Raw genomic sequence first — 20,471 nt, 5'->3', positions numbered from 1 at the left:
TAATGTGCCAGCTACATCTATTTCAGACCTTGCTGATGTCGGATAATTGCCTTAGCTCGCAAGAGAGCCATCCGAATAAGAAAATATATATACACAAATCGTTACAATAAACAGAATTCTACAAAATTTATAATCCATATTCACTTGAACTATATATAATTTATATTTGCTGAAATTATTAGCTTAATAAAAATACACAATATAGTTAAATAATATTGATTAATGCTTGAACAAATATTAATAATTATTGTATAATAATTAAACATTATCAGGCAGATTTAACATTTACCTTAAATTATGATATATATATATATATATATATATATATATATATATATATATATAACTATATAAAATATTTTAATATATATGAAATAAAATGTCATCTGTTTTTATATTTTTATGTTATTTAATGAATATTACACGGAGAAGTTTCTGCTCTTAATGACATTAGAAAAGGAGAAAGAGGGAAAGAAAAGAACGAGAGAGATGATGAAGAGATCTGGCTGAGCTCGTAGAACGATCGATGGTTTCGAGCGCGACTAAAGTACTCATTTGTCTTCGTAACCACTTTACTTGTCAAATCAGTTGCCCTATTATCGCGCGGGTGTCATTAGACGCCTGAGATTTAAACGACCGTTTTGAGCCAATATCCTGACGACAGAGACAACTTTCGAAAGATGGTTAAGTACCTCGCGAATAATACTATCACAACGTCACTTCTTTGAAAGAACGATAAACAAACTTTACACGCACGTTAATAATAACAAAACGGTAACTATATGACAATTATGCTAAATTGTTGTGTTGTACTTAGTATCTATAGACTTAAATGTAAAGAGATAATAGAAGAGAGCACGTAATAACGCATTGATCATAGAGTTACATACTACACACAGATAAAAAAGAGATATAAAAAAGATAAATACTGTTTGTGATTATGCATTTTTTATGCGTTATCAAGATTGAAAAGTTTATTCAGGAAGGACGTGTTTAAAAAGAATTTTTATTTTACTTTCAACATATGAAACTAAATAATTCAGCTTATTAGTAATATTTATTATTTCAAACTCTCTCTTTTTTTTTTATATTACAATGAACTCTCAATGAGCGCGCGTTTACGTATCACGCAAACTGCGGAAAAGGAATTTGGCGAACGGGGGGAAAGAGGCTTGGGCGCGGAAAGAGGCGGTTGCGACACGCTTCCGCGTCCGAGCGCGCATCGCGTCTCTTATTTACCAATTCGGAAGTAATGTAAATAATCGCGCCATCGCACGAACGCAATATCAATAGCAACACGAATAGCTGAGGGCTCTCTTTTCAGGAGACGAGGTCCACTGACCACGTGAGACGCGCGAGAAAATTTAGTCGCGGTCGCTCACTGTCCGCCTGTAGCACGCGTCGGGTCAATACTTGCACGTTCCTCGTGACCGTCCAGGTGTATCGCCTTCCGCAGCATTGTCAACAAGTTCCGGATCCTGAGATACCCGCCTATCTCGACATTTTTATTTAGCCTCTCTCCGCGCTGTGACCGGCAGCAATCAATCCTTTCTTTTTTTTTTTTTATCGGGCGCCCACATACGAGAATGAACTCATTTCATTTCTCAATTAAAATCTAGTTGCTCCTTTTTTCTTTCTCTCTAAGTTTCTCGATTCCTTCTTTTCATCGCAATCGTTTTGTTTTTTCACATATCTTTTTAGTTGTTTAATATGTAAATGAAATTTGAATTTAATTAATCATACATTTTATTGAGTAATAAAACTTTTAATACTCTTCAAATGTCTAAGTTTTTCAGTTTAATGATATGATGTAAATTTTAAACGATATGCTTTCTATCTATTGGATGAGTCGGCTTTATGATAAAACATCGTATATTCCTTCGCATCTCATTACGAAGCTTCGATGTAACCGTGTAAATCCCGTTTAATTAATCCGCAGACGGAAAGAGAAGGAATTTTCGATGTATTTGACGCGTCATACCGGTGCACAGGACATCACGATGATAATCATACGATCGTGATAGAGGCGATCGAGACGATGACGTACATAGAGATCGGTCTGTTAGGGACTGCGGAGGCGAAACATTGGTAGTGATCGTGGCGGCGGCGATAGTGTGGTGGTGGGTACTTGAGAGACCTCGCCGTTTCCCTTATTCCTTCAATCAACGTCAGCTGGGGAGGCGAGTCTAGTATGTACCCTGAGCAAATACTCGCATGTACCCCGCCGCACTAGAGCAGCATAGAGCTTGATGACTACATCATCGTTGAGGTAGCGGTTAAGCTAGATTCGTCTTTACTCTCTCTCTCTCTCTCTCTCTATCTCCCTCTTTTTTTCGACGGACGATCATCGATATCGATTTTTTTCGATGACATAAGCAAAATGATGCTGTGGTACAAAATCGCGAGTGACAATTTTAATTTAATCTAACGATTTAAATTTTATTCAACAACTAAAAATCTAAAAAATTCACTGCACACACTTTTTAATTGTTAAAGATATTTATAGAAAAAATTGTGAGGGCGAAAATATCGCGAAATTTCGTAAAAGAACTATACGAGGATAAAAAGATTTTTGAATAAAATCGGGAGCATTTCGATCGATATTCCAATGATATCCTACTAGTAGAAATAACGCTATTAAAATGGAGAGAAAATTTAGTTAAAGAATATCTAAAATGAAGCTCCGTTTATTAGCCTCGCTATTTACGAGCTGGATCGAAAGATACTATAATAAAGCAATTTTCTATTTAAGAAATGACATTATTTTTATAATAATGTCGCTATAATTGATAAATTTTTAAATAATTTTTAGAAAATTGTAGATATAATTAAATTATATATGAAAAAATTATGATAAAAAAATTAATTAATTAATTAATGTAAGATGAATATATTGATATATATTGATCGATTATAAGAATTGGAATGACAACCGTAAAATAGCTCGAGATTAACATGATCGTTAATCAATCTGTTTATCTGTCAATATATCGGGGAGACAAACGCTTCTAGAAGACTCTTGTTTAAATAGAAAGGAAGAAGGCCGGATACGTGTTTTTACCAACACATCGCGGGACATCTAAACAAGCTGTTTAGACAACTTTAAGTTAACCTAAATTAACTCAATTGGATTAACCGAGTCATAGCTCACTTGGGAACCGGCTCATCGTACCGGCGTCATCGTACGCCGGGCGTATCCGCGAGTGAGCCAGTCTTTTGCTTCTCATGCAAATAACGCATCGCGCTATTTCCAGCACTTTAGTCCCGTCGTTTCGCTTCTCGCCGGAGTGATCCCTTTTTCTCACACGCTTCGGCCCTCCCTCGCCTTCGCCTCGCGTTCGCGAATTTAGCTGGTTAGCTGAATTGACGGCGTTTGGGAAAATTGGCTCGTATCCTCATCGGGTCGCAGCAACGTCACCGGATCGCTCGCTCTGTAGGAGGCCTGTTCTTCACCATCCTGCTCGCTCTTTCTACAACGAGGAGACACGCGCACACAATCAATCGTGGCCAAGTGTCTTCCGAGCGGTGCACGCGGCGACCGCTACCTCCTCTTCCTCCCTCACCGCGCCGTCGTGGATCACGAAGAGTCTTCCGCTCCTCGAGTAGGTCCATGTATACGCGTGACCCGCTGACGTACGTCGCCCCTCTCGTGACCTGTCTCTCATGTCAATTTACGGTGGGGGCCGCGGAAGGAAGAGACGAGAGATAGGAACAAGCGCGGAGAAGAGCTTACACGCGGGGCTTACGTATGAACGTAGAGAATCGGAAGGGATGTTGTGGATTGGAGTGTCCGCTTCTTGGCCGTCCCTCGACCCTGCGTATCGTCGGGGGTTCCTCCTCCTCCATCAGCCTCGATATACCTCTTTTTTTTCCCTTCCCTTCGTCTATCTCTCCCCTCTTCCGTCTCTTCCATGAGGCTCTCCATCTTCGTCATCGGTGCATTTCAGAGCTTTTGCTCTGTCTTCTTTCCTCTTGGCCGCTCTCCGCGATATATGGATCGTCGGAAGTCACCTTCCTCATTATCATACCAACAGGCCGCTCACTCACTCGGACACAGCCTTCATCCTGTGCCCTAGTCACTTACGGCTCGCGGGTGACCAACCCAAGAGCGGCCTGGTCCATGATCAGTCACTCGAAACAGCCGATCGCGATTCGTACGAGTTGGCTCGAGAGCCACTGGCCTGGGGGACAAGACGCAAGTCCATTATACTCAATCACGGCATGATTGGCTCAAACGATCAGACCACCGCTCGCCGCATGTCGTTCCGCGGAGATTTGCGCGGACATGCCACGTCGCATCTATACAAGGATTTTGTTTTTCCGTCCATCTTTTTATGATTTCTAAGATTTTTATTGACGATATCTATTCATGTATGTAGATTATTAATAATAAATTAATATAAGTAAATAATTATATCTCGTAATAAAATCTTATAAATAAGTTTTATCTTATTTTATATAGAAAAAATATGATATAATATTTTTGAAATGCAAAAAATTCTTTGCATACGTTTTAATTGTCAAAAAATAAATATCAAAATTATATAAAAAAAAAAAAATATTTGTACACGATTCTTAATCATATGATATCACGAGTTACCTTTGTGACTTCTTGATTACCAATAAGCATTTGATCTGTCATTTGCTAACGGTATTCGATCGATAGCTAATGGCAACCAGGTGTTTCCAGCCTTAAGGGTGATCAAAGGTGTATCGATGCTGTTTGCAGGCTCCTGAATGTAGATCAAGGTTCAGCTGCATCACAATGTCTCATAACATAATGTGGAATGTGCACGTATCTATTTATTCTCTTAGATTTAGAAGATGACTTTACATCTTCTGTTGAATTATACTCCAGATGTGCCATTTTAATTTTTTTATTTATATAATATATATGTAAAATCTTTATCAGATCTTAATTTTAATTAGTATATTTCTGTCTATATGTTAATAGAATGTACGAGAAAATATGTAATGGATTTTCTATAACGACTACACTCTACTTTTACGTCTAATAAAACGTACTGAATAATACGCGATTTACAGACTTTTCTGACAGAACGATGTTCCTGTTTATTCTAGAATGCTTTTAGAAATAGTAATTCCCAGACACTTTCGTGGAGACTCCGTTATACATCGCGCAAACATACAAAACTTTGGCAATTGAATATAATTAAGGAATTTTGGATAACCGATAATGTCTGTAACACGACTGCCATTCGTCGCAAAAACTGGAAAACATATTGGCTAACTGCCATAAGAAGACTGCACCTTCAAATGGCGACGACAATAACGCTGGTAATCCTGGATGCTCTTGGTTGCCAATATGTCGCGAACGTATCTCCATAATTGTTTCGAGCCAAAAGTAGCCCGTAGCCAATAAAAGACGGAGAGAAAAATAGACCAGAATCATTAAATCTGCTTCTTCTTCTCGGCAATTCAGACTTTCAGTATTTTTCTCCATTATATTTAACAATTCAGTATTTTTCTCCATTATATTTAACAAATATTTTATTAGAGAACGAAATGTTCTCGTAAGAATTATATCGAGAAAAGAAAAACAAGAAAATATTAATATGCATATTTTTAACATTGAAAATGTGTGCCAATGCAAATATTACATAGATTTTTTTCTTATTAATTATTTATTATTTTTCACGTTTTATCAAAAATTACAAAATCGTACTGTGAGACACAAATTACGTGAAATCATAAACAGAAATAAATAAACGGATAATAAAATGTCGAAGCAAGCGAAAACCGTTACTTCTCTGCGATACAGACCGCCCCGTATGTGTTCGTGCGTTTCTTAAGACGTTAGAAAGACGAAGTTCGTTTGACCCCAAGATGTTAGGGGGATCTTAGTGGGGTACAACAATGACAACAAGAAGCCGAAACGTCGGTTATGCTTCGAAACGGCAGCTGGCACGCGCTCTCTATCATAAGGAGGCATTTTACCTTCTTCGCCCTTCTCCTTCGTCTTTCCTCGATAGGGAGAGCTCCCAAGGGGGAACCGAGTCTCGAGAAGTTACCTCGATCGTGTATGCAGTCAAGGGATACCTGGACATTTAAATCGGGGACGCCACCCGGCGAACCACCTGAATGCTACCGAGGGGGCCTTCTTGATCTTACAGTGTCGTCGGTAACGGTGGAGTTTCTTGGCTTTGAATGTTTCAATTATGTAATTTTGCTAAGAGATTCTCCTTCGTAAAAGATATTTTATTTTTTCTTTAATTTTATTATATTTGTTTTTTTAATATAATCCTTCTATAAAAAAACTATTTTTTTTAATACATTTAAAATTAAATCATTTGTAAAACAACATTATTAGATAATTATTTTATTATTTACAAACGCTGTTAAATCAGGCATAAATGATGCATTTTTAACGATGTCTAAATTAATGAAATTTAACTGATAAGCGGCTTTAACAAGCTTTATTGATTTTAGTTTTATACGATACTCGTAGATAAATATAAATACAGAAGTGAAATTGGCCAGCGTAATTGATCCTGTAAACCATTAAATTAATATGATAAATCATTAAACAAAAGTGTGATTATTTAAAATAACATAAATTCTCGCAGTTTTCGATTTTGATGCCACAACTCGTCGTCCACGCCATTGAGAGCAAGGACCGTTGTTCCTACTTCCTTTTCTGAGGGAGAACGAAGGGCGTCACAGAAATTTTTGTAGCTTTCAGACATTAGTGTTTCCCACCGCGAGAAGTCATGGGAATATATCGAAGAAAGATCGTGCAGACGTCTCGTGAAAAATCTTAGAGATTTGCAATCGCATCTTGGGAAATTTTCTGGCGATTTCACGTGAAATATCACGGAATTTTTCATATTCCTTTAACTTTTCAAGATTTATTCATCTGTCTGTCAACAAGAAAATTTGTATAGAATGTTATTATCTCTACTAAATATGCCAAAGAACCAATATGTTTTTATTACTTGTCACAAACAGATAATAAAAATTTAGTGTCTATAATTTAACTTACATTGAAGATAGACCGCGAAATTTAATTTTTATATATCTCAAATTGTATCTTTATAAAATTTCTCCCATTCTTTTTCCTTGTACCTTGTTGTAACGCAAAATGCGGGACACTTAGAATGCAGCAATGGCAAACATTTAAAAAATATCGGGCGCTCATTATCGCGTAGTATCTATAACAGCATGAATGGGAACCGAAATCGAAATGAAAACGGCGAGAAGGTCATGCTCACGTGTCAGGAATAACACAAGCGTGGCGTTGACCCACATTGTTTTTGAAACGCGATTAAACTCATTGAAAACGACCGAAGGTAGATTAATGGCGCCGGGGCGCGTAACCGCGAAAAGCGGGGCAAAAAGCGAAACAAATTTAACGAGCTGTGAATTATGAAAATCGGTGACAGGCCGCCGCTTTTAAATGCTCTCTCGCGCTCTTTCTGCCTCGCGACCTCCCAGCTCGCCTCTCGTTCTTTCTCTCTCGCCCTCTCACTCTATCTCACACCAGTTTGGTTTGGGCGCGTGCCAGTGTGTGTTGAATCGAAACGATTCGAATGCAAAATAATAATAAAACAGTGGGGCTCGTTGAAGGTGGGTGCGGTGGACGTCGGGGATGGGAGAGAGCGGGTAGACGACAGAGAGGCGGGGTCGGCAGCGCATTAACGCAATTAACCTCCAATTAATAACACATCAATTGACACCCGGTCAACTTGTTGCATCAGAGCAGGCCGATAATATGCTGAACGCGTGTGAATCGTGTGTATATGTACACACAGTGCGCTACCGTGTGCGTACCTCGACGACGCGTGTGAGTACCTCAGCCTCAGCGCCTACAATTCGCTTGCACGTGTGCGCCTGTACACGTTTGCGCTTAGCCAAGACCGCGCGCGCATCGACGTGTTTGTGCGGTCGTGGGATGCGTGTTAGCGGGCGAGGGTGGTATGCCTATCCCCCCATCCGTCATAGGCATAATGACGAAACGAATTGTTACAATAATTTTATATTTATATCGGGAGAGTAAAATCATGTATACACCGCGTATACCTCTAAGCGATGCGTGTATATGCGATGGACACGGACTGATGACCACAATCGAGTTCCCATGCAGCAACCCCCTGCGAGCATTCTCACCACATGACACTTACAGGGGGCGGAATTCCGATGCACATGCCATTACTATGTTACCTCTACGACGCCATGTGGGGTACGTACACCATGTGATGCTCACGCGGCGACTCTCTCCTTCCATTTCCTCAATGTTGTTTTCCAGGGGTTCGCTAAAAATTAGCCCGCCTATATGAGAATATCGCAAAACTTTTTTTATTCGAATTTTTTTTTCTTGTGATATTTAATCGTATATCGTAAGTCGTAGCTCTATGTTATCTCTGAATCGTTACTCGAATCACGGTTCTTTATGTATCGTCATCTACTTAGGAAAACGATTACTTGTAATATTGACTATCACCTTGAAGTTCTATCGAGGGCTCCCCATGCGTTAACTATCCTATGTATTACTTGCGGACCCTATCACTATGCACTATAATGATGCTTTGAAATCTACCCACCTGCTTAAACGATAAATATCGTATGACGCACAGGAAATGGTCATTGGCGACGTGTCGATGTGTATTTCTTGCGCTCTAATAATCGCTGATTTTACGATAGATTGAAAGAATGAGAGATAACTTTACGCTTGCATTAATTAATACATACTTTTGTACATTTTCTTTCGATTTTCGCGCAATAATAAAATATATTTTGTATACGTTTTAAGATTTTTACGTTTTAATACGTTTTTAAAATTTTTATATTATATGATAAAATTTAAATTTTTAATTTTAAACGGAGAAAACAAATTTATATTTGAATTTGAGAGTAGCTGCCAAAAATCGCTCATGTAATAGTAGCAGTAAGATCTTGTTCATGCCCCCTGCACTCGCCTTTCTGAACATGCTGCTCGCGTGTAATTAGCTCGTCGTATTTACTTCCGAATCGACGCAACAGTGGGAGAGTTTCTGAAGCCATTTCCGGCAGGGCACCGGCACCTTTCTGTTTTCCCCTTCTCATCCCACGCATGGCAGCACACGGGGAAGTACCGATCAAAAATAGGAAAGACAGAAGTTCGTCCGACCCCCCTCGAAGCGTCCCTTCTATCCAGGTACGATCGTCGTCCCGTAGACCTTATCGAGGTCGACACCATATGTCACTTCTGGAATAACGAGCCCCATAGCAAGCGCTGCGCCCCTCTAAAGTAATTGCCAACGGAACTGCCTTGTAATTTCTCGGAACGGATCGCTCCTCTTCGAGGAAGCGCTCGAGAACGCGTTAACTTGTCGTAATTGAACGTTTACGTAATAGTGATTCAAGTGCGCAATAAGAACGTCGATGGTACTTCAAATACACGCGCGTGTTTGCTCGCCTTGCAGCAATTTGCCTTTCTGTTGAGCAATTTGCAATTTTCTGCTAATAAGAAAAAAAGATCTCTTTGCAACATTTTTATTGTAGCTTTATTCGACACACTTCTTTAATACGTTATCTTTACAGGAATATTTTTTTTTTACTAAAGCATTGATTTTAGCAGCATGAAAAAATTTTGTGTCTTAAGTATTGTTCACTGTAAATTTTTTTCGATTTTTTTTTTCTGTTTTAAAATGAATATCGAGGTATTCTCAAGGGAGTTTATGCGTAGGCGAACTATGGAATATTGTCGGCTTATTGAGCGCAGGTGCTTTAAACTGCTCAGCTGTTGCTTCAAATCTCGCGTACGTGTGCACGAACACGTGCTCAAGTACTGTATTCAAGCCCTGTTCCGTAATACATACGTATAGATACACAATCGTCTCACTTACGCACTTATACGCAGCAAATCAATTGAACCGCATGACGATCGAAGATTCTAACCGATTATATCATTAATAAATACAAAGCGATTATGAGCGCGTAAATTGCAATAAAATTCTACAACATTTCGTACAGAATAAATAATTGTAATGATAATGACAAAATGTTGTTGTTATTTTATAACTTTATAATATAAATAAGAGTAGAGCATTATATAGAATATTTAAAAGCAGAAAATTTAAAAAGAAAATGAAAGATTAATTACATGAACAGAGATACGCAAACTGTTCTTCTCATTCGAGCAAGCCAGATGGGCTTGGTCTATGATCGAGAGCGCAATGAGCGGACTATCAATTACTTTTTGTGCCCCTTTCTTTCGCCGGGTATCGACCGACAACGGTATGCATCCCTCGATGAAGAGACTACTCTAGGCGGAACTGCTTATGTATCGAATAAGATATTCAACGCAAGTAATTTTCTTATGGCCGCTTCTCAGGCGAATCCTGCCACCCCCTTCTTCGCTAACCCCCTTCGTAACTTACTTTTCGCTTCTAGCGGCCGCAGAGTGTTCGGACGAGGGTGAAACACATTGCTTGCAACTGTCAACCGCGATCCGTATTTCTTCTTTGTCACCGTCGTCGCCGTAGTCGACCATTGTATTTTTAACCGATAGCACTTTATATATGCATTTTCTTTCTTGCGTTTGTGTTTGAACATGACGTCATCTTTCAATGAACTCGTATACTTTTTTATAATATATCCGTATTTGAGAAAGTAAGAAATATATTTCTTTTTATATTTTTTTATTTTTTAAGAAACTCGTAATATGTGCATAGACAAGTGACCGATGGAATATTAAAAAGAAATAAGATAAATACACGATCGTATCTTCAATGAAAAATATCTGAAAAATAATTAGCGGTAAATCACTATTAGGAAAATTAATTATAAGACATACATCTTCTCTAGTAGCCTATTTTTCACATTCTTTCCGTATATTCCATTCGGTTAAAATAAGATAAGCTAGTAATAAGAAGGGAAATGACAAGTGTACACACTGTCGAGTATTTTCTATCTACGGAAGCAAAAGTCTATATACAGAGCTTAAAATAATGTACGGCATGCTATTACTGTTCCCGTGTATGAATCGATTCTCTTATTATATATATAGACGAGCGACATTCGATTCGTTTAGTCTGTGCAGATCGCTAAGATGGATGGTTGTTTTGTTGTTACAGACGTATTGGAGAATTACGGCGACGAAAATCGAGACGAGGGAGCGAGGGGCACTTAGCCCTTTGGCGAGCTCGAAGGATGCAGCTCCCAGGCGGGAGCACGAGAATTCCACCCGCGAGAGCACCGGCTTCCGTTCTGGATATCATCAACATCGGCAACAACATCGCAACGATCACCGGGCGTAAACGCATCAATAACAAGAGCAGCAGAAGCAGCGGTCCCGGTTACAACAATCACCGTAGTAAAAGTAAGAAGTACGACAGCAGCGGATACAGATCCGATAACGAATCGACCCTTCCGAAAAAGATCCGCCACCCCGAGACGAGGGCGAACGGCCGACATCGAGTCACCGAGCAGCAACTTCAGTCGTTGGCGTCAGCTCCACGGCGGAAGGTGCGGGACGAGGAATAGTGAAACGCAGAAAAAGCGAGGAACGACGGAAGAAGAAGAAGAGGAGGCGCGAGAAGGAGAAGAAGGAGAAGAGGAGGAAGCAGGAGTTTGCAGGAAAAGAGAAGGGTGCCGACGTCGTCGTCGTCGTCGGCGGCGGCGGCGGAGAAGGCGGAGGAGGAAGCGGAGGAGGAGGAGGCAGCAACGGCGGAGGAAACGGAAAACGAAGAGAAGGAGGAGAAGAAGATCGAGAAGGAGACGGCGTAGCCAAAGGAAGTGGAGAGGGGTGGTCGGTGGCAAATAAAGTAGGGAGTATTAGCTAGAAGGAACGCAGAAAGAGGCAGCTGTAGTAGGGGAGCCGGAGAGACTACACAGTGCAGAAGACGAAGCAGTGCGCTGAGCCACGAGGGGCTATTCGAGCGAGAAGGGGAGGGGTGACAAGAAGCCCTGGCGGGGAGGGGACGCGGAGGCCTTTGGGGGGCCGACCAACCAGACGGCCGATGATGTCATCGGAGGAGGAGACCGAGTGTTTCGCCCTCTACGGAGCAACCACGGAAAGCAAGCAACAGCAACTTCTGAAGAAGCAGAAGCGCACCAGACAGCGCGTGGACGCCGGCGAGCCGCGCAACAGCTACTCGAGTATACCGAACTTTAGCTCCCGGCCATCCTTCCTCGGTGGTGGTCTATACGGCTCGATCTTTAGTGGTAGCGGGCCACCCTCGCACCAACAGCAGCAGCAACAGCAACAGCAGCATCATCAGTCGCAATCGCAACAACAACAACAACAGCTCCAGCAGCAGGCTGGAGCGACTGGCAGTCAAAGTCATTTAGGTACAGCTACGACGGGTCCTACAACCCAGCAGCATTCCGCCCACGCGGCCTTCGGCTTCTTCGGGGCTCCGGGCTTCGGCCCCGCCAAGATGCTGAACGAATTATTAGGACGGCAAGTCAAACAGGCCAGTGACGCTGGCGGATCACCGCCAGAGGGCGGTCACGGGATGACCGGTGCCGGCATGGATTCTGCTTCGAATCTACAACCGGGCGCCGTGGTTAATTGCGAGGATCCCGCCACGGCTGATCTGACGCAGCACATGCTCCGCGATATGCTATTGCAGGGCCGTAAGCTTTCCGCTCTCGGCGTGCAAGAGCAGCCCAACAATAACAACAGTATACATAGTAACAACAATAATAACACTACCGCGGAATTACTTAAATCGCAGCATCAGCAGAGTCCCCAGCAGCATCAACAACAAAATAGTGATAGTGCGCGCAGTGGAACAGTGCAGAGTGGCGGGGAAGAGAGTGGTGATGGCAATAATGTCGTAAATAGCACGAATCACAGTGACCGTGATACCGTGATGCCAGGTGATGCTGAAGACAGCGCTGAGGATGCTGCCTCCGCGGCACGCGCGATGGAGGAGGCTTTTGCTGAAGCCGGTATGGAACCAGGGGCAAACTTGGACGGATCGGATTGCGAACAGAGCCTACCTCCTAGCCCAACCGCGCCAAGATCGGGCTCTGTCTCCGTCAAGGAAGAAATACAAGAGTCGCTAAATATCAAACGTAGCCCTAGTCACTCTCCTTGTCCGATCGTGCCAAAGACCGAGACAAGTTCTCCGACAACGGAGATTAAGCGCGCCCGCGTGGAAAATATTGTCAGCACGATGCGCAGTAGCCCGGCGCTTCAGCCGGCAACGGTAAACGGTTGTAAAAAGCGCAAGCTTTATCAACCTCAACAACAGACGGTGCATCACGTTCTTCAGCATAGTGTCAATGATACCATGATAGACGATGAGGACGAGAGTGAGGAGGAAGAAGACCCGACGACGATCAGACAGAAACGTGAGGAGAAAGATAATTTGAAGATTCAGCTAAAAATGTTGCACGAACAATTGGCGGAGATGCAACAAAAGTATATGGAGCTCTCCAGTAGAATGGAGCCAGATACAAGCGAAAGCGGCGGCGACGCACCACCCAGTCCTCCGCCTCAGCCTCAACCACAACCACCACCTAGACCGCCACGACCTCATCCACCGCCGTATAACGGCCTCCCAGCTCTTCCACCTGATCATCCTCACGCAGCAGCTGCCGCTATGTATCACATGGGACACAAACTCTATTTTGAGCAACAACACGCCGCTCTCGAGAGAATGAAACAACATCAAGAAGTGGCCGCGAGGCAACAGCAGCAACAGCAGCAGCAGCAGCAACAGCAGCAGCAGCAGCAGCAGCAGCAGCAGCAGCAGCAGCAACACCAACGGCAAAATTCGCCACCGCCACCGAGTCAATCTCAGCAACAAAGTCAGAACAACACTGGACCCCCGACGCCGCAGACGCCGCAGATGCAATCAGCCAACACGCCTATTCAACATAAAGACTTCCAGGAAAGGTTAAACGTCTTCAGGGGTGCCGCTGCGGCAGCCAGTTCGTCTGGTCCTCATATCACCGGAGCCGATTTAGAAGGCTTAGCGGATATCTTGAAGACGGAAATAACCTCTTCATTAACCAATTTGATTGACAGTATAATTGCGAGGTTTGTGCAACAGAGGAGGTTTATCGGTAAGCAGACCGAGGCAGCGCAGGCTGCCGCCGAGCAGCTGAACAAGGACCTCCTTTTGGCGAGTCAAATGCTCGAGAGAAAATCACCCAGGACGAAAGTAGTTGATAGAGGAGCGCCGCAACCACCCGGTGGCCCAAACGGGCCACGGGGGCCCCTCAACGGTGGGCCCCCTCCTCCACAGTCCACGGGGTTCTCGCAAATCGGGTCCATAGGTGGTGTGCCCCATGGTCATCATGCTGGCCCCACAGAAAACAACCTTAATCAGATGAATCAACTGCCCTCGCATGCAAGACCGAGCGTTGGAATGTTTCAGACGCCAAAACCACCAACGATATACGCCATGGCTTCCATGCAGGCGCAGCAGCAACAACAACATCAACAGCAGCATCAACAACAGCGCGAACAACAACAAAGAGAGCAACAACAACGCGACCAATATTGCAATATGAGAAACGACGAGAGAGAAAATAGGGACTCGGAGCAAAACGAGGCCCTGTCACTTGTCATGACGCCGAAGAAAAAACGTCATAAGGTAAGCATTATAATATTTCAAATTTAATAAATTTTTATAAATTAAATATATTAATTTAATATAATTATATAAATTATAAATATAAATAAAGTAAATGTAAATTGATTTATTAATATATATATATATATATATGTAGATATAAAATATATAATTTTTTAATATGCATACATTAAAGATATTAATTTCACAAGTCATCTAGAATATTATTTTAAAGATATACTATATAAATTAAAATCTACAAAATTATGGCGAGAAAATATAATTTCTCGATTTTATTTAATTATTTTTTTTATATAGATTTTTTATAGATTTTATTTTATATAGATTTTTATTTTTTATATAAATTTAATAGATTTAATTTATACAGCTATAAAAATTGAATTAAATAATTAATATGAAAATGAAAACTTGATAAGTCTGCCTAAAAAGAAATACTAATTAGTACGCTTTACAGGTGACGGATACGAGAATTACTCCGAGGACGGTGTCCAGAATCCTAGCGCAAGAGGGAAACGGATCGCAAGGAGGTAGTGATAGTCCCCCGCCTCCTCCACCACCGAGACCCTACCACGCGCCACCACCGATGCTGCCGGTGTCCCTGCCAACCAGTGTAGCGATACCAAATCCAAGCCTCCACGAGAGTCAAGTATTCTCGCCCTATTCGCCGTTTTTCAATCCTCACGCGAGTCATCCTGGTCAAGTACCACCTCCGGGGCCACATCATTTACCTGCGAGTCCTCCGGGTGGCGGTGTAGAACTCAGGGATTCTCCTCCACTGCCCCATCCGCCGGCTATGTTGCATCCAGCACTACTGGCGGCAGCTCAGCACGGCAGTCCGGATTACGGACACCTCAGGATGGACAGCAACGACCGAGCTAGCGACTGCAACTCCGGTGACATCACTTACGATGGAATTCAGCCTACAATATCCTTTACTAATACTTATATGCTAAGAAGCAAAATTGGTAATATTATTAAAATAATAATTAACATTCAAGGTAAAATGAATATTAATTGCTTCTCTTATTATAAAAGATTTAGATTATTAAAATGAAAAGTGTTACATTATCTAAAGATTATTTCATTAAATTATTTGATTAATTAAAAAGAATATATGCATATAGAAATAGCGAGAAAAACGAGCAAGATGTTTAGAAGCATTTTTTTTATTTTTTTTTTATTTTAGAAGAAGAGCGGAAAGTTGTGGATGTAGCAGTGAGTTTTTGAGAGAGAGAAAAAGAAAGAGAGGGAGAGAGAGAGGGAGAGAAAGAGAGAGAGAAAAAGCTGGGGAGAATGGCTCATTCGTTCTCTAGAAGGCAGTTGGAGCGAGGAAGCTCGGATGAATGTTAGATTAGTTTGCTACGGAGTTAGGCTAATGTTGGCTGCACCTACGAGTAGAGTTTGTCCGGCAACAACGCATCGAGCCAAAAGTTCTTTGCCTAGCCGGCCCACCCTCGGCCTGCAGTCTCACCCAACTTCGCAAGCCAATAATCTGTCCCGCAATTTCGCAATTCAGCGTGAGCATTTCGCAAACTTCCCATCTCGAGCGTCTCCTCGACTTATCGTAGATAAGCTACTTTAGCTGGTTTCGGTAATACGAGTCTTCGTAGTGTTAAATTCCTATGCATTGTATTTTATTTACATTTACGTATCTCTCGCCTTTCACGTATAAAAAAAAATATATTTTTTGATTCTCACTATACTTACGCATCGGTTATATTTTGATATAGAAATGTGTCATATGATAGAATGAATTTATTTTTAGAAAGGAACTTTTTATTGATTTTATTAGAAACGAATTTACATTATTTGATAAATCATATATTCTTTAATAATTCATCGTAAGTTCTAAATGTCTAGAAATAATTATAAATAATTTTATATGATATTTTTCATACATGTGACAACGATTAATTAAAACTTTATTGATTAGCAGATTATTGGAAGATAGTAATTTAGCTTTTACCAAACAATTCGTTATGGTAAAAATGTACAAGAATTTACGGAATTAGATACAGATAAAAAGTCTTTTAAGTTTATTTAAGAACTCAATAAAATCATTCACGACTTTCAAAATGATTAAAATAGCCGCATTTTTACATCTACAGACTCTTAGGGCCTTTAGAAACAGCAAACGATATTCATCAGCTCGATTATCGTGCATCGCGATCCATCGATCGCGTCGCGATTTGTTTCTGAGTTGCCTAAAGAACGTGCAGAGATCCGATGGCTTGCGGAACGGGAGCTCGCCTCGGTGCAGCGAGGAAAAAAAGGCGAGTGTCGCGGGCTTGTGTGAACGGCGACCGTCCGATGCAATGTCGGAACTGCATCGGCATGTTGGACCGGGTCGCTCGATCGGGTAGCATGTGCCGTTCTTTGCCGCCTTTTTAGTCGGCCTTTGATGTAAAATCAATGGCGCATTTTTTCACTCCCTCCTCTCTCTAGGGGCAGATTAAGCGCGCCGAGCATCGCCGTGACACGATCTGCTGCTCCGCGCTTTTCTGGACGCATCCTAGTCTCGCGATTTATCCTAGTATTTGATGCATTCGAATACATTTTGTCGATTCCACGCACTTTTTTTTTTCTTTTTCTTAAAAAATTTATCTTGAGCCCGAGACCAACCGTTTGTGCGTAACGTAATTGTTTACGCGTCGACAGTCAATATACATACACGTGTTATAAACAAATTAACTTGGCGCGGAAAGTGCCATAGTAGAGCGCGAATTAATTGAATAAGATTGAATAAGATTGAAACCACATGTAGAGATCATATTACCAATAAGGAGTCGGTAAGGCTTCTGCTGAGGATACGGCCAATCGTAGATCAAAACTTTACAGAAAGAACCCTTCTACCGTCAAACCCTCACGATAGCCGCAATTTATACGATTTCTAATCCGATTCGATACGAAAGAAAACACGATTATGTTTGAGATACTCAGATGCCCAAGAAGCGAGCCGACAGCTATCTTTATATCGCATTTTTTTTTTTTTTTTTAACTTAATCTCTTCTTTTATAATAAAATAAGAAATTTTTCATATTATATATATATATATATATATATATATATATATGTACATTGCAAAATGACTATTTCCTTAACCGCGGTGAACTCGTCGACGCTGACGCCGATGCATCTGAGGAAGGCGAAGCTGATGTTCTTCTGGGTCAGGTACCCGTCCTCGGCCGTCCTTAAGATGTACTTCCCCGACATCAAGTTCAACAAAAACAATACAGCGCAGCTGGTCAAGTGGTTCTCCAACTTCCGGTGAGTAATATACAATTGTGAATTTATAGCAGTAATGCAGCAAATAATCTTTTCAAATTAAGATATTATGCAACGCGAGCGTAGCTAGTTTCTCGTATAATATTCCCCGAAAAAAATAGATAGATAGATGTTATTTTGTCAAAACCAAAATATGCCCGTGGATAAGAGACGCGAATTTAAAAAAATTTTAATATTTGAACAAATAAATGTATTAAAACGCTTTAGTGGAACTCTTAAAATTTAAATTTTCTCGGACGTGTGTAATTAATTCGTGCCAATTTTCGATCTCATTTAAATCGGAAATTAATTGAGATTGAATTATTTTCGGTACGCAATCTCTATCTTGTACGGAATGGATAACTAAATCTATGAAAACGGAGTAGATAGTCGTGTAGAAAATCTCGAGAATTCGGCCGACAATCTACTCGCCACTCCCCTACATAATCTCGGACATTTTCGATCTCATTCACTGTTCCCTCGAAAGAATGGAATCGTAGAAGACGTTTCTGATAACAGAGGTGCGTTTCGTGTATGCAAACGAGAACGAGGTTTTCGAGGGATCGACCACTCCCTTTGCAGAAGCGGTCAGAGCCCAAGAGACGAGAGTCACGATGGGTGTGTCCGAATCTTAATTACCCTCTCTCGTAGCAGCTGGGGATAAGTAACGCTACCTACATAGCGGCAGGTATAGAAGCGCGTACAAGGCCCTAGGTACCGACACATACTGTCCGGCAGGCATTAGCCTGATTATAATTAGGCTGAGTACAGTACAGATCCAAGATACAAGGCGGTCGAAGGTGGATCGCACGTGGCCGCGCCGTTACATTATTACCACTTTCTTATCGCGAGATGTCCATCCTCATGAAAATCATAAGTCCTCGCGCGCTTACCTCCGTGTATGCCGGCATCTCTCCCACGATTATTGCATGGAGAAAACTCCACCACGTCTTTCAGATATACCTTATATAAAAATTGCATGCGCATAATAAACGATAAATAAAACACAAGATAATGATCGAGTTAATTACGATACTTAATCGTTGCATCTTATCCAACTATTTGACTTGCAAAGCTTCTCCAATATCTTTCATTGTACTGTAATGTCGAACGATTTCCAATTAATGCAGACCACACGAGTATCACACGTTTATATCAAGATGAACGAGATGTTATACACGTAGAATCGCAAAAAGCAAAAAAACAAAAAGATCCTGTCTATTTTGGCAACGAGGCGCGCTGTTAATTATCAGTCTTCTGGGTAACTTTATTCATTGGGACTATTCAAAAGAGTGGAATCGAAGATAAAAGAGCAAGCACGCGGTATGTTTGCGAAACTTTCAAACGTCCAGCGAAAATTGCACGCTCGTATTCGACAGTACGTACAAAGCTAATTACCGCTTCGGTATATTTCAGTACATTTGGCCCGAGGGTTTCTTCGTCTTTTTCATCATTTTATTTCTACCCTTCCAAAATTTTTCTTAATCAGATTCACTTTGAATTGTGCATTGCTACTTTAAAATACTGTCTATTAATCTATTTTTTTTAATTATAAATTCGAATATTTCATATGATATTATTATTACGTGATACACGCGTCTTGTTTGATATATTATAACCGTGAATATGTTTTTTAAATGTAGAACGTATTAATCATGGTATACGTACCGTGATATAATCAGAAATTTCCATTTATTTTTTTTGAGAGAGACGAATCTGTCTGCATGTATATATCAATATTTGATATATAAAATTTATATTTTTTTTATGAAGATTTTAAAATAATTCAATTCGCATAATTTAATATTATTTGCTTCTGATTCAGACATAAAAATTATATTCTCATTTTATAATGAAAGTTAACTAAAGAAAGAAAATTCGAAGATTTCACTCGGAATTTTTTTTTTTACTACTAATCACGTAAGGGGTTTGCCCGGACTTTTTCCTTCTTTTTCTTTACCAGACATTGTCGCGCGTGCTCGATCTGATAGCCTAATGCACGGCTTCCTATGCGGAAATGCCTCGCTACATTATTCTACGCTACTACGTGCACGATCAACCCTCCATCCTTTTCCCACCCTAGATCATCGTTGTACTTTCGTCACGAGAATGGGCCGAGACCACCATCGCCGTCACCTGCTACGTCGATTATTATATGTTGTCTTGTTTTCCATATAAAATAAACATATATAAACCGTCGATCAGAAACCTAAATTCTTACTGATTGATCAATCTTTCTCCAACTATCAATGCATGGTTATTAAAGGGATATGACATAGAATGGACAAAAATTTTATTTCTTTTCTAAATGAATAATGTAACAAGAATATTTAAAATACTTTCCCCAAGTTGCAATTATTATAGATTTACTTTACGGCTGCAAGATGTTGAAAAAAAGAAGAGGTAACAAAATTAGAATTATTTTATCAGCGTTTTGATATTTAACTAAAAATGTAAGAGATTGTAATGTAATATTCATCAGAGAATGCTGAAAAGATTTACTAGTTATTATTTACATTATAACAAATTTTTATAAACATCAGATATGAGAAAAAGAGAAAGAGAGAGAAAGAGAGAAAATCTTATATATTGACAACTCATCCAACTACAATTTTCGTAATTCGTAGTCGTTTATCCAATGACGTCATTTATTAT

General features: G+C 40.7%; 2 protein-coding genes across 5 annotated transcripts in view; both read left to right on the top strand.

Moving 5' to 3' along the window:
• LOC126856422 (uncharacterized) overlaps positions 1-11,398 on the top strand; it is an 82,640-nt gene extending 71,242 nt beyond the window's left edge. The window contains exon 5 of the mRNA XM_050604891.1: positions 11,076-11,398. Within this exon, the coding sequence (XP_050460848.1) occupies positions 11,076-11,258 (183 nt within the window). The 3' untranslated portion in view covers positions 11,259-11,398. The remainder of the gene's footprint in view (positions 1-11,075) is intronic.
• Positions 11,399-11,481: 83 nt separating this feature from the next.
• The window catches only part of LOC126856436 (homeobox protein prospero-like), a 29,533-nt gene continuing 20,543 nt past the window's right edge, over positions 11,482-20,471 (top strand). For 2 of the 4 annotated variants that reach the window (XM_050604915.1, XM_050604912.1), the window contains exons 1-3: positions 11,482-14,552; positions 15,007-15,477; positions 17,665-17,819. In XM_050604915.1, the coding sequence (XP_050460872.1) occupies positions 11,961-14,552; positions 15,007-15,477; positions 17,665-17,819 (3,218 nt within the window). In that variant the 5' untranslated portion in view covers positions 11,482-11,960. Of the gene's footprint in view, positions 14,553-14,994; positions 15,478-17,664; positions 17,820-20,471 lie in introns of all 4 variants that reach the window. The other 2 variants (XM_050604913.1, XM_050604911.1) reach the window with 1 other exon arrangement.

The sequence above is a fragment of the Cataglyphis hispanica genome, chromosome 18 (assembly GCF_021464435.1).
Source record: "Cataglyphis hispanica isolate Lineage 1 chromosome 18, ULB_Chis1_1.0, whole genome shotgun sequence".
In the NCBI taxonomy this organism is placed as follows: domain Eukaryota; kingdom Metazoa; phylum Arthropoda; class Insecta; order Hymenoptera; family Formicidae; genus Cataglyphis; species Cataglyphis hispanica.
This window is presented reverse-complemented; position numbering and strand designations above follow the sequence as displayed.